Source organism: Phalaenopsis equestris, unplaced genomic scaffold (assembly GCF_001263595.1).
Source record: "Phalaenopsis equestris unplaced genomic scaffold, ASM126359v1 Scaffold205226, whole genome shotgun sequence".
Classification (NCBI taxonomy): Eukaryota; Viridiplantae; Streptophyta; class Magnoliopsida; order Asparagales; family Orchidaceae; genus Phalaenopsis; species Phalaenopsis equestris.
This window is the reverse complement of record NW_018224733.1, coordinates 43,373-58,024: the sequence shown is the minus strand read 5'-3', so window position 1 is coordinate 58,024 and position 14,652 is coordinate 43,373. Positions and strand designations below refer to the sequence as shown.

Genomic DNA, 14,652 nt, shown 5'->3' with positions numbered 1-14,652 from the left:
GAGAAGTCTAGAAAAAATATCATGATATTTTGAATTATCTTGTAAATTTCTAAATTTAATTAAATGTAAATATCTTATAATAATTTATGTAAATTATATGCTTATCAAAAATAGACAAAATTAATCCCACATTGTTCATAAAAATCATGCTTATCCACTATAAAAATTTCAAAATTATTTGATTAATTTTAAGTATTAAAGTTGATTTTCTAAGAAACCTTGTATTTTGTACAAAAATAATTATATTAAATTAAATACACTTGGAAAATTGTGAAAAGTGGTTTTCTGAGTTCCTTGTGATCAGAGGCACTTGGGAAAAATAAAAATTATTTTTTATAAAATACTTAATTTTGTAACCTTATTTTGAATTTAAAAATAATTAAAAATCCCAAAAATATCAAAATATTTCAAAATGTTTCTAGTTTCTCTCTAATCATTTGAGACTCATTAAAATATTTTTCCTAATTTTTCTAAGTTAAAAATAAATCTTAAAAGCTTAAAAGTGGATTTTCTTTATTTTCCCATTAAAATAATTATAATAAACAAATGAAAAATCACAAAAAATATAAAATTTGATTCTCTGAGTTTTCTGAACTCAGAGAAGTCTAATAAGAATATAAAAATAATTTTAGTAATTAAAATATTATCTTTTATTTAATTAAATCATTGAAATTGATCCAAAATTAAATAATAATAATAATAAATTAATTCAAAGAATGATGAAATTTTGCCTAAGTGCTTCTCTGATCTAAAGGGATCTCTAGTAATTTTATCATAAATAAAAACTTTATTTTGGAAAGTTAATAAATCAATTTTTAAAAATCCTATTTTTTGAATTTAAATAAATAATTAAATTAAATTAAATTTTGAGAAGCCCACATATTCTCGTCTAATATTGTAATGGCGTCATGGATATGACACTCTAAATGCTCAAAGTCATTTGAGTTATGTTTAATGAGTTATGAGATAAAGTAACCCAAGGGCAAAATAATCATTTTTAATTTTGGTCCTTAATCAAAATTTAAGATTAACTAAGGGAAAATGAAAAGATTTTGATCTTAATAAACATGTTTGGATGATTGAAATACGATGAGATTAAAAGGTAGGGATTAAAAGGTAGAAACAAACTCACCACCTTTGCACAACATCAACAAGATCATAATTCGTCTAATCTTCATGACTTGGAAGTAAATTCAGATCAAATGATTCTTAACTAATAGGCTTACGATAGAAAAGATGATAATTTACTTTTATTATGCCCAAAGGTGCGGATGATATGATCTTTCAATAAGGATATGCATCACTTAAATCAAAATTTTGATAATCACCATTCCACCTATCATGATTATTAAAAGCTTAGTAGTGACATAGGCTCGATGTCTACACTCAATTGATCGGATTTAGAAGATAACATGGTTGGTGATTAACATCATTAATCACTACAACCTGACCTTAATTGTGGACACCATAATCTTAAAATGATTTAAACTTGCTTTAGGGGCATCCACTCACATAACAATTAAATGAAACATCAATCGATTAACTGGGTATCCTATCTTCGGGATAATTAAATTATTAAGCTTCACTGAGCAACGGGGTAGTCACACTTCAACCTCAGATGATTAATGGAACAATATGATAAGTCAAAAATGAACTCAGAATATTTCAAGGGATCTTCAAAGTAATCCAGGGTCATGCCTCGAGCACTTTGAAATCTATTGGTCTTTCTGAAAGACAAATTGGACTTGTCATATTTGGACTTGTCATATTTTGTTTATATTTTGTTTTAAAATCATCCACTAAGATCTTCAGAGATTCAATAAAATCATAACTTGGGGTTTGGTAGCTAAACCTTCATCTACTCTTGCAATTTAAATTCTTTGCAAAATTATATGCAAGTCTTATAAGTACTGACCTTTCAGGTGGAGGAACGAGAAGAATCGACTGGTACGCTTTTAAATTAATGCATTTACCTTTCTATACTTCCTGTCTCGAGCTTGCATGTTAAACAGTGATGTCACTCTATATGAAAACCAAAACTGCTAGGATAGCCACAAAACCAAAATCAAAACCAAAATTAATCAAGATAAAATTCACCGCCACAACATTCAAAATATAAGACAACTCAAAATTTAATCACAAACATCACAAAAAAATAATTGCAACTAAATTAAGACATCTCTATCGGATGATCGGGAATCCCTCGGAGGAGGAAACCTACGGTTGCTATCGAGACTTCCCACGGTCTAAATGAAAGTACGAAATTCATTAAGTTGAGTTTAGTAAATTCATTTGGACTAAGTGAATCCGAAAGAAACTAGTGGTACCAGAACGAGGGAACCGTAGGATCCTAACCGGTGTCATTCTAATCAACTTTAACATGTCCCATAATATTTAAAGAACCATAACCATAGGAACATTTGATTTGACATCAGAACCTGACACATTAGAAAACTTAAACTCGTCACGTTAAGGAGCTTGGAGCTAGCATTGTGGGCAGCACGACCATCTTCATCGGCAAAAGGATTTACAACAACATATATTTTCTTAGAATTAAACAACAAGTCATAAGATTTCAAGGATGTTTGCTTATGCAACATAAATCCTCAACATTTTCTTAGGCCTTTGTATAGCTCTGCTTTACAATATAAGCCCTAACTCGTTTTAGGATTCCGATATTGTCGTTTGTCGGAACCTAAATCCTTACATCTTTCAAGCTATTTATGTGATCGTTTCACACAAATGTAAGCCCTAATTAATAAAATTGATAGGATGAAACATTTAATTATTTCTCTCCCAAAACTAAAGCCAAATAATAGGATAGACTGGAAAGTCATCGAGGTTCTCCTCCGGATCTATGACATCCCCTAGTTCTTCCTTCTTTAGAATCTACAATAAATATTCTAAATTTGAGTCATTCCCCTTTCACACCTCTTTCTCTGATCTCGTTGAAAAGTCCTATCCTTTCGAACTCCTTGAAGATAATATTCTCTGATTTTTATCGAAAGTTTTCTTGAGTGACTTCGGTAATTTATGACTTCGGTATGAGTGACTTCGGTAATTTAAGATGTAATTAACTATAGGAGTTTGCCCTTATAGAAAGTTTTTCCGAACACAGCTTAATATAAACCTGATTTAATTCTTCGTATTAAATAGGGGAACTTGTTGGCTTAAAAATAAAATGGTTTTTGCAAACCAAACAGATGTCATATATTTCTTAGTTTATTTGATCGAGTCTCACCCTCAAGTCTTGTGTTTATCTTTTGGGATATATACATGGCTTGAGGTATAATGTTCTTTCATTTAAACTATGAAGGATATGATATATATATATATATATATTAAATGTCTTTCTGAATGGGGCAACGAAATTCCGATTCCGTCAACCGGCAGCTTCTAACGGGTAACTCCTTAACTAAAATAATGCCAACAAACACACACACATGCAATGCACACCCAATATGCAAGAAAGAGAACACAACAAATTTAATATTAAATATTTTTTTAGCATTTTGTCTTTATAATTTTTTTTCAGCTTTTTAACCTTGTTTTTAACACTTTCAAGAAATCACAACAACAATAAATATGCAATAACAAAAATAACAAACACAAAATAAATAATAAAAATAGGAAATCAAAAAATACCAAACCTAAGTCTTTCAACAACAATTTTCATATAACCAAAAATAATTATTAATTTTTTTTCCAACAACGATGCCAAAAATTTAACGGACCAATACTTACCACGAAGTAAATTAACCATACAACGCAAGTGCACATCAAGTAGTATGGGGCCTAAAAGTCTGCATATCGATCCCACGAAGAAAGTCTTTAACAATTAATTCTGTGAAAAAAAAACTCTAGTTTACAAATTTAGTGCACATCACTATGCGTGATTGCAAAGAAGGTTTAAGTCCTAAGATTCTAGCAGAAACTGAGTAAAATTTAGGTGACGAAAAATAAAAAAAGTGGAAAAGATCTTGCGAGTTCCTTTAAGACTTATGAGACTTGTGCCTCAGTGATTCGAGGATCATGGTGATCCTGGCTTTCCTCAATGTTTTCCTACATGATTATTGTCAATTTGGGATATATTACTCCTTATGTTTATGTCTAGGTCAAAAGATGCCTAGAATCCATGAAGTTGAGGCTCCCTCAATCCCCATGACATTCTACATAAATGTTCTGATCTCTGGAATGATTGTGGAATTTCGCTAGAATATGTCAATTCTCTTGAAATTCAATATGATTATTTTTACAAAATCAAAACATTTAAGATTTACTTTAAAAAAATAGAAATTATTTTTTTAATTCGAAACCCATAAAAAATTAAACAAATATGATTTTAACAATAAAAAATAAGAAAAAAAAAATGATCCTAAATAGAATTTAAACAAATATGTTTTACAAAAATAATATAAAAAGTAAAACTAAAAAAAAATAAAATCAAAACAATTCCAAATGCACATTCCTCTGTGAATAATGATTTGAATTAAGCATAACTTTGGGCTCACCTTTGCCAAAAATAAAAAAATTTCCCTAGGGTTTACATTTCAACCAAAGTCGTGGATGAAAGACGCGTGTGACGATCTATGTAGCGAAGAAGAAGCAATTAGTGGCAAATATCCGAGGCCAGAGGACTGGAGGAGTGTCAGGCTTGCATTGAAAAAGTGCAGAGGCCATCGTTTCTGGAGCCAATCGCGTTATTCTTTTTGTTTTATTTTGAATTTTATAATTGGGGAATTTACATCCAGACCACCCATTCTTATATATTCACACATTTAAAACAAAAATTTTATTTTATTTACAATTATACCACTCAAATCTTCCAAATCACATTAAAATATCACACTTATAACTTCTAAAGTGAAGTAGCATTTTCAAACATAGTTAAGATAGTATGTAAGAATTAAAGTTTAGATGTTAGATGTTTAGATAGATAAGAATTGAGTGGTACATATGTAAATTTACTTTTATAGTAGTATTTAAAGCACCTAAATTTTATCATTTTATACTTCATAAATTAAAATTAAAATTAAAGATCACTAAAAGAAAATTGGAGACAAACTAACATTGGCTCAATATTAAAAACACTCTAAAAATCAAACTTTTCATGTTGTTGTATGATATGAAATCTTTATTTCATATTCACCCATATTTTACACATGCTATTATTTTTCTACGTTAATTAGCAATTTTCATGAAAGTTGAGGTTTACCTGCAATCAATGTAGCCAACTGGGACGAGATATTGAAGCCAGCTTGTACGACGAGATCATCTCTCTGGGAAGAGTAGGTATACGTTGCAGGAGAATGATTTACCTTGTCTTAATGGCTGCCTTTAGTCCTCGTGATTGAATTTGGATCCACCTGTAAAAACAAATCAACGAATATTAATCTAAGCCATCTTAATTTATTGATTCAGACCATAAATTTTTACAAAGGAAGAATTCAATTTGCTCAAACACTTCAAAAAAAGTAATTTTTGAAGTTATTAGATTGAATCAAAAAAATTTAATAAAGAGCTAAATAAGCAAATACAACATTGAAATATAGATTCAAAAAGATTTAAGTTTGTTTATTTGAACTTATGACCTCTAAATCAACAAAAAGAAACTAAAACAATTACCAGCCCAACCTGCATTCTTAACAACATAAAGCTGACTAATACAACAGTGAAATGAATATTAACGCAGACTTGGGTCCGGTAAGTCCCTCCTTTTGATATTATTATTAGTCCTTTTTACTGGTTAAAAGTAAAGTACATTCAGATATAGACGACTCGAGAAAATTCAAAGACCACTATGCTGGACCACAGAAAGCTTCCCAGCTTCAGAAAATCACATCTTTCTTCGTGGGCTTCAACAGATTACATTAATTTGCAAATATTTGCATTTATTGCAGTTAGATGAAGAGTAAGAATTCCACTTTTTCTAGGAAGCAGTGCTTTGCCAAGCAATAGAAAAGGCCACTTTTTCTGGATCTACTTTGTTACATATAACCTCAAATCTGGACTTTTTTTCTTTATAGATTGATAAATTACACTTCAAAATTTACAGAAGATACTTAACATGTCATATAGTAACATGAAAAATTTTCACTGCGACCTTAACTACCGTAATATGTGGATTCTTTTCATGACGGCCTAATAGCTTTTATGAAGCTTGGCATGTGAGTATCATGTGATTTTTGCTCAACTTTCAGAATCAACACAAAAGATGGTACACGCCAGGCTTTCCCCACGTACTCCAAGTCCAGAAGTCATAAACCTTTTTGTGAGAACTCGTGAGTGTCCTTTTCCAGATTAAAAAAGTGAAGCAACTGGTTGGAAACAAAAAAAATCTGTATTTTTGAATAACTAACTTGATTATACTTCTGGCTGTTTTCAGGAAGGTGAGCTTACCAGAGAATGAGCATTCCCAGTACAATCACCAAAAAGAAGATACTAGCTCTAACTCCAAAGTTTACCTTCATCAACCAATAAAACACATTTTCATTGGAAGACAACAAAAGAGTTCATCCAACAGAAGGATGTCAAGGGCCTACAATAATTAACAGAGCAAGGACCTCAGGGAATTCGAAATCAGTAGAACAAAACCTAAACTAATGTGCTCTTCTGCTCTTTATCTATTTGGCTTTTCGCTTAATTAGTGTAATGCATATGCAGCAGATTTTAAAACTAATAAGACTAACAACCCATGCTTGAGAACATATTTTGGACATTCTTTGTATGCTCCCACATGACATCTATCAAAATTTGAAGTCTTCTGGTCTCATCAAAGAAGCATGCTAGTTGCCACCACCTTCTCCAAACAACACACATGATCCCTTTGAAAAAAAACCAGTATCCAGAATCCATCATCATCATTGTCCTTATTTCAACTATTTAGGGTTTTGGCTAGATGAATCCTAATTTTACATTCGTTCATGCAAAGTACTATTTGAGGAGTTAAATCCACTGATACTAGTTAAGGGTATGAATCCTAGTTTATGTCCAAGTCATCTATTCTCTAAATATTTCATTCATTATTTTAATTTTATAATTATTTCAACAGATAATTTCACCATTAAGAGCAAAATCATCTGCAAAAATTGAACACTGAAGCACATTGCTTAGATATCCTTTATAAGAAGCTATATGACCAGTATAAAAAGCTATAGGACCAATATTGATAATTAATATAAATTAGTATCATTAGAAACGCTTAGGTCACTTCACAATTACTAATAAATGTTGCGTCATACATATTTTTATTAATATCAGGATTGCCTTGACACGCATCTTTATGCCAAAGAGTACACCGAATCAATTATGTTGGCATTTGATATAAATAAAAATTAAATAAAGATCATTCCATCGCAACATATGCATAGCTATTATCATAAAAAATGTCATTTATATAACATATCACTCTAACATGAAATAAATCTGATTCTCTAGATATGACATAATTTTATTAAGCCTATATTCCATTACTTTTATCACATCATTAAACGAACGATGCATCGATTCATAAATGTCGGTACCAAAATGCTTCTAAAATCATTGGACATTCTCTTAAGACTTCAAAATTCTATTACAAAAAATTGTTAGCCAAATTAATGCAAAATCACCTTAACCATCCAAATCTGTTGGCAGGTTGGCCTCAATTAAGTACACCTGCCAAAACTAACCCGGCTTTGCAAAACGAATATGAAACTCAATTACAAGCAAAACCTTTTAATTTGCTACAGCTTTAGGTTCCATTCAATTATTCCATTGGCTGTTATAATTTCGGCTTTCCTTTTTCTTTATGTGAGATCACATGCTTGGAAAGGTTGTCCATTGCAAGATGATTGTGATATTGGCCGAAGAAAGCAAAATTAATTCAAACAGGACTTATTAATGAGAAAACAAGGAAATTTTTACATTATGAAAGAAATGAAAAGCATTCCTCTACAAAGAATTGATTACATTTATAAAGATGATCACTATAATCACTGCTATGATATCAGATACAGGTAAAAAGTCCCAAGTTAAAATACAGACTATTTCCGATGCTTTGGGAGGATAAATTAACAAGATCCAAAGAGCATTCTAAAAATAAATCTCTAGAACTCCACTCTGAGTACACTATCAACTTCATGTCATCAATAAGCGCAAACTAGCTCAACTCAATTACTCAAAAAATCCACATCCATGTTCATTTGGATTGCATGGCAGTTACTTCAAAAACTACTGTTAATGGAAACAACATCACCATCTTCCAAGATAAAAGTAGTTTCCAACTACAGCTTATTAGCTCTAAGAAATGCATGTCTGCCACTTCCAATACTACCGCATCAGAAAGACAATTCAGTAGTTGTCCTTCCTAATAATAAGACTAAAAAAATGATTTTTTTTTTTTACATCAGATATTTCATGATGTAACGACTACTCTTTCAACCTACTATTTCATCCACATAATCTTGCAGGTCACGTTCAGAGCATAGGATACATATATGAAATCCTGTCTGCCTTCAGTATAAATATCTTCCCTACCACTTCTTTGATTTCCAAACCACCATAACATGGCTTCCAATTGCTGGAAATCCTATTTACAGTGCTTTCATGATGAGTTTCAAATGGAAAGTGGTAGCTGTAGCTTCTCTAGTGATATTTTGCCATCCCTGGGAGCAACCATAAACAGGTCTATAAAACTCAGGAAGTACATTATATCTCCCTACGATCCATATTACAGGTACAATGTTATTCTGTGCTTGTATCTCCTTCACAGTAATGTTGACTCAAATTTTTTATACTCTTTCTTTCTTATGGCGATGTTCAACAGGGCTTGGGAGATTTTCCTGATTCTCCTGGTCATTTACTCCGCTTGGATCTGCCCATTCGAGTTTGCTTTTTTTAAATATTTACCAAATAACCTATTTTTTTTCGATAACATAGTCAATGGTTTCTTTACCATTGATATCGTCCTCACCTTCTTTGTCGCTTACCTTGACCATAAGACCTATCTCCTGGTAGATGACCCAAAAATGATTGCAAAAAGGTCAGTTTTTAAATGATTATTACATAGCATTAGCAGAGTAATGTGCATTACTCTAGTAAGTGTCTCTAAATGGTTTGCTTTTGGGTGGCATAAACCTCTATAATTATTGCAATCTGAATTTTACAGGTATTTATCATCATGGTTCATCTTTGATATCTGTTCAATAACTCCCTTCCAGCCAATCAGCCTTCTATTTGGTGAGCGCAGTAATAGTCTTGGTTTGAAGGTTCTCAATATGTTGAGACTCTGGCGTCTTCATCGGGTCAGTTCCCTTTTTGCAAGGTCTGAATCTTTAGACCTTTCTTGCTTATTACACCCTAAACCCTAAACCCTAAACCAAAATGCATTTAACCAAAACAATAAAAAAAAACTTTAAACCAAAATTCATTATTTGCCTGAATTGCTTTCCATAGGCTTGAGAAGGATATTCGATTCAACTATTTCTGGACACGAATCACAAAACTGGTCTCAGTAAGCTTGCTGCTCCAATTTCAAATCCACACAGGCTATAAAAACATTGTCCTGCATGCATTCATTCAAGTTTGATATAAGTGCAGGTAACTCTATTTGCAGTACACTTTGCTGGATGCTTCAACTACTTCATTGCTGATAGATATCCAGATCCCAAAAGAACTTGGATAGGTGCAGTGGTGCCTGATTTCAAGGAAGAAAGTTTGTGGATCAGATATGTAACAGCAATATATTGGTCTATTACAACATTGACAACAACAGGTTATGGCGACTTACATGCTGAGAACACAAGGGAGATGTTATTTGACATTTTCTACATGCTCTTCAATTTGGGACTAACAGCATATATCATTGGGAATATGACTAACCTGGTTGTCCAGGGGACAAGTCGTACAAGAAACTTTGTAAGCACTCTTCCAGACCAACTAAAAAGACCACAAAATTTCCATTTCATTCTCTTTCTTAAGTTCACTATTCGTTGAGGTTGGAAAGTGAATGAAATAAGTAGATAAATCATGAAACTTTTAAGCTGTACAGGAATAAATGGGTTCAATATGCCCATAATTTTTTGTGGACCAGGCTTATCAGAAAATTGAAAAAACAAATGTAAATGATTCAATCAGACTAAAATGAGTTTATTTATCCCAAACTAATCTGCATAAATTAATAGAAATTTGATCATATTGACAGAGTATGATATTTTTGTAGTATTATACTCTTACTAATACCAAGATTAATTAATATTCATAGATTGGTTCAAAAGTTAGAACGGTCAAAAAACAGATATTCACAAAAAAGAAAAAAAAAAATTTTAATTGTCGTTTGTGCTCAATTGAACTGAGCTTGAACTTGATTTTCTAGCTCATCAACTAAGTGAGTCTAACACAAACAAGAATCAACCTAATTGTGCTTGGCTTGATAAGAACTCTCTCTCTCTCTCTCTCTCTTTATATATATATATATATATATATATATATAATCAAAATTTTTTTTTGTGTTAAAATCTACTTTACTATGTTATTGTGAAAAAAAACGAACTATTTTTTTTTCATAAAATTTGAAGTAATCAATTGAAAATATTTGTAATGTTTTTGGTCATAGACTTGATTTTTTTTTCCATTCTTCACCCATATATGACATGATAGATAAGTCGAGTATAAACAAGATACTCTTAGCTCATTAATGAACTCGAGCACATTGGTACTCAACTCATAGTTATTGAATCAAGCCGAGCAATTCTTTTTGTAGCATTACTAATGAGATAGTAGTTTTTCAATGTCAGATTCAAGTGCATCAGTCAAGGTTTCTGCAATGATTACTCACCTCTTTTTAACCCTGCAGAGAGACAAAATTCAAGCTGCTTCCGGGTTTTCAGCAAGAAATCAATTGCCTCGTCATTTAAAAGACCAAATGCTATCTCACATATGCCTTTGGTTCAAGACAGAAGGATTGAAACAACAGGAAACTTTGAATGGCCTCCCAAAGGCTATTCGTTCAAGCATAGCTCATTTTCTGTTTTTTCAGATTGTAGAGAAAGCCTATCTTTTCCAAGGAGTCTCCTTTCATTTCATATTTCAAGTGGTGAAGCATTTATTTTAACTAATGCCACAAAAATTAATTCCTTAGTTTTTGCAATGTTCCCTTTATGTCACACTTTTCCGACTACTCAAATATGAAAATTAATAGGTTACAGAGATGCAAGCTGAGTTTTTCCCTCCAAAGGAAGATGTGATTCTGCAAAATGAGTCACCAAATGATCTGTATATACTTGTGTCAGGAGCTGTGGTAAGTTAAAATGATAAATTGATTCTTATGCTATAACTCTCAAATATCAATATTAACACATGAAAATTAGCTCACTTTATGTTTTTGTGACAGGAACTGAGAACATACAAAGAAGGCACCAAAAAAGTAAGAAATTATGTTTTGAAGAGCACAACTAACATCTAAAACTAATTAAAAAGCAGTAGATGACACTTTCCTCGTGCTTTATAGATCTTTGGAAGAGCAGTGGCAGGAGACGTCATTGGAGAGATAGGGGTTCTATACTACTGCCAACAACCTTACACAGCTCGAACTACAGAATTGTCACAAATTCTTAGGCTGAACAAAGCTATACTAAAGAACATAATCCAAGATAACAAAGAGGATGGAATTATCATCATGAGCAATCTTTTCCAAGTACACCAAATAAACTTTTTGAATTGTGAATGAATGGAAGTTAAAATGTCGAAAAGTGATAAATGGATTTTTTTTCTAATGACTTTAAATTAATGCTTCTCCATTCAATTTCTACAGAAGTTAAGGTTGCATAAAAGCTTATACCCTGGATTGGAGCCTAAAGATCAGAGATTAGCTCTCACAGAATTGCTAGAAGGGTTGCCAATCAAAGTAAATCAATGTTCTTGTGCTCAGCATTCTCTCTTTTGCCATGCCAGGAGAACGCAAACAGATGAAGGAATTTCATTATGCAGTACAGCAGGTACTGGTGAAACTGATACAGTCAATGAAGTTCTGAAACATAGAGCTGATCCAAATTCAATAGAGGCAGATGATGGGTGGACAGCAAAAGTACATGAGCTGAAATGCAAAAGGAACAAGGATATCCATGGTCTAAAATCAGTTCATGAAAACAAAACAGGATTCAGATGGGAACAACAGAAAGAAATTATGCAAACAACAAATGCAAGAGATGTAATGATTTCAGATATAGTGAAAAATTCCTGTCCAAGGAAAAGAAGAGAGTCATCTGACAGTGGTATAGAAAAGATGACTAAAAGGGTCACAATACATTTGCATTCACCGAAGGAGATAGCACCAATAGACCAGAATGTAAAGCTTATAATCCTACCTAATTCCTTAAACGAGCTGCTCAAGATTGGTAGTAAGTTTTATTACAACATAAAATATTTCATGCATAATTCTGCATTTGTAGAATAATTAATTAACTTGAAAATTGATAAGCAGCCCCCCCACACAAAAAACAAACACCAAATAGATAGATCTATTCACCAATTGTTAACCAAATTTCAAACTGGTAAAAACCAGAATGTATATACAATGGGTTCTATTTTATTGGCTTTTTCATTCTTGGTCATATTCGTGTACTGAAAAAATAATTGCAGGTGAGAAGTTTGTGGGTCACCTACCTACAAAAGTGGTCAACCAAGAGAATGCAGAAATAGAAGATATTAGAGTAGTTCGAGATGGGGACCACTTGTTCTTGCTCGAGATCTGAGAAAATGACTGCAAATCAAAATGTGAAATGGCCATTTCCAAGGTAGATGTTATGACCTGCAAAACATTCATGAAGAATCGAACAATCTATGGCCGATAAAAACAAAATAGTCAAAAATTTTAACAAGTTATGCTACAATTTGTAAAAAAAATGCATTGCAAAATTGAATTTCCCTAAAGCAATTTTAAAAGCAATGGATATTTTACAATTCAGTAAGAGCATTTTTATTGGTAACGAGGGTGGCATATTAAGTGACAGGATCACTGCTTCTAGCACAGTTGCTACAGTATTGATGGTACATATCTGCTTGCTGAAAATGAGTTACAGTATGCATAAAATTCTACAAGTGTTGAGAGTAAATTCTATTGAGTATCAATGGGAACATTGTAAAATTAGTTGGTGTTTATCCCCCATTAAATTATTAAAATGTAGCTTGAAAATCAATTTCAGAAAAAAGATGAACAACTATATTGTACATCTCATGTAGAGACGGTAACTATTGTTGGTAACTTAAATGGACTTGGTTCTAGTAGTATATCTTATGAGAGGTTTCATGGCGTGTGGGGAATAGAGATTAAAATGTGAAGGAGTTATACTTGATTTCAATCTAGAATACGATGGATGCTCAGAACCATCCTAGGGAAACCTACTAAGAGGTGTTAGAGGGAAGATGAAGAAATGGGGAAGGAAAATAAAACTCGAGATCCATACTTTTTCATCTTTAGTAGAAAGTTAAAAAAAACCTTAATAATTTCTAGAGTTGTATTTATAGACTTCTATAGTGATACATTAAATACAAAAGAGATTGTTTCCCAATTCAAGATAAGATTATTATTATCCTATTTAATATAAGATTGTTAATACATACAAAGACTGCCCTTCAAATTCAATTGCTCCCAAACGATCCATCATCCCAAGATGTCGGCAATAATCACAAATTATTATTAAGGAGTGTCCTACACAACCTCAAAACTGCAAACCACAAGTCATGCTACGGTATCCGACTCTCATAATCCTGGTTTGACATCCACAACTATCGGCAATAATCAATCTATTCTCGCATCAGACGTGGTCCAACAGATGATTATCTCTGTATTTTCTTCTCTTGGTCTTTAAGGGAAAGGTAAGACCATTACTTTTGTTCATTCTCTTTGGTTTGTTGATTCCAACGCCACAAATCATATGAATGACACATCTGATATATAGCATAATCAATGCCTATACACTGGTATTCAACATATTCTGATTGCTAATGGAAATAATATTCCAATTACGACAATTAGTGATATTAGCCCCTCCTTCCAACATAACTTGGTTTCTCCTAAATTATCTATGAATTTACTTTCTGTTGGGCAAATAGTGGATAATAACTATGATGTGCACTTTCTCGTGATGCTTGTGTAGGGGAAGGTGACAGTGAATGGGGCCTAAAGTGCAGATTATTTCCATTACAATTTATCATTCCTCAGACATTGTCATTAACTTCTTCAGTTGTTGAAAATAAGACTGGCATTTGGCATTTGCGATTGGGTCATCCTAATAATGTTGTTTTGAATCATTTGTTGTAAAGTGGTATACTTAGTTCTATAGATAAAAAATTATTAGTTGACTGTTCTTATTATAAACTAGGCAAAAGTAAGATGTTTTTCCTATTTTTGGCATTCATGCCAAAATATACTTTGACACCATTCATAGTGATGTTTGAAAGTTACACCAGTTATTTCACATACTCAGTATAAATAATTTTTGACATTTGCTGATGATTATGGTTGATTCACACGAATCTATTTTTCGCATTCCTAAGTAGAAGTGTTTACCGCGTTTCATACCTTTGTGACATATGTTGAAACTTAGTTCTCCACTTATATTAAGACCCTACAGTCTGACAATGATACTGGATACATGTCTCATGAGTTTTAAG

General features: G+C 32.2%; 1 protein-coding gene across 1 annotated transcript; it reads left to right on the top strand.

Moving 5' to 3' along the window:
* Positions 1 to 8,065: 8,065 nt before the first annotated feature.
* Positions 8,066 to 13,409, top strand: LOC110036332 (potassium channel KAT3-like). The gene is made up of 11 exons (XM_020740750.1): positions 8,066 to 8,716; positions 8,807 to 9,022; positions 9,149 to 9,304; positions 9,436 to 9,493; positions 9,580 to 9,897; positions 10,835 to 11,074; positions 11,180 to 11,278; positions 11,372 to 11,404; positions 11,489 to 11,674; positions 11,792 to 12,377; positions 12,619 to 13,409. The coding sequence occupies exons 1-11, from the start codon at positions 8,547 to 8,549 to the stop codon at positions 12,729 to 12,731; spliced, it is 2,175 nt and encodes a 724-aa protein (XP_020596409.1). The 5' UTR covers positions 8,066 to 8,546; the 3' UTR covers positions 12,732 to 13,409.
* Positions 13,410 to 14,652: the final 1,243 nt, after the last annotated feature.

What these genes read in the sequence shown, in the direction of transcription:
- LOC110036332 (XM_020740750.1), top strand. Translation starts at nt 8,547, where the DNA reads ATGGCTTCCAATTGCTGGAAATCCTATTTACAGTGCTTTCATGATGAG. An exon ending in CCAAAAATGATTGCAAAAAG is followed by an intron (nt 9,023 to 9,148) that starts GTCAGTTTTTAA and finishes TGAATTTTACAG; the next exon opens with GTATTTATCATCATGGTTCA. An exon ending in GAATCACAAAACTGGTCTCA is followed by an intron (nt 9,494 to 9,579) that starts GTAAGCTTGCTG and finishes ATATAAGTGCAG; the next exon opens with GTAACTCTATTTGCAGTACA.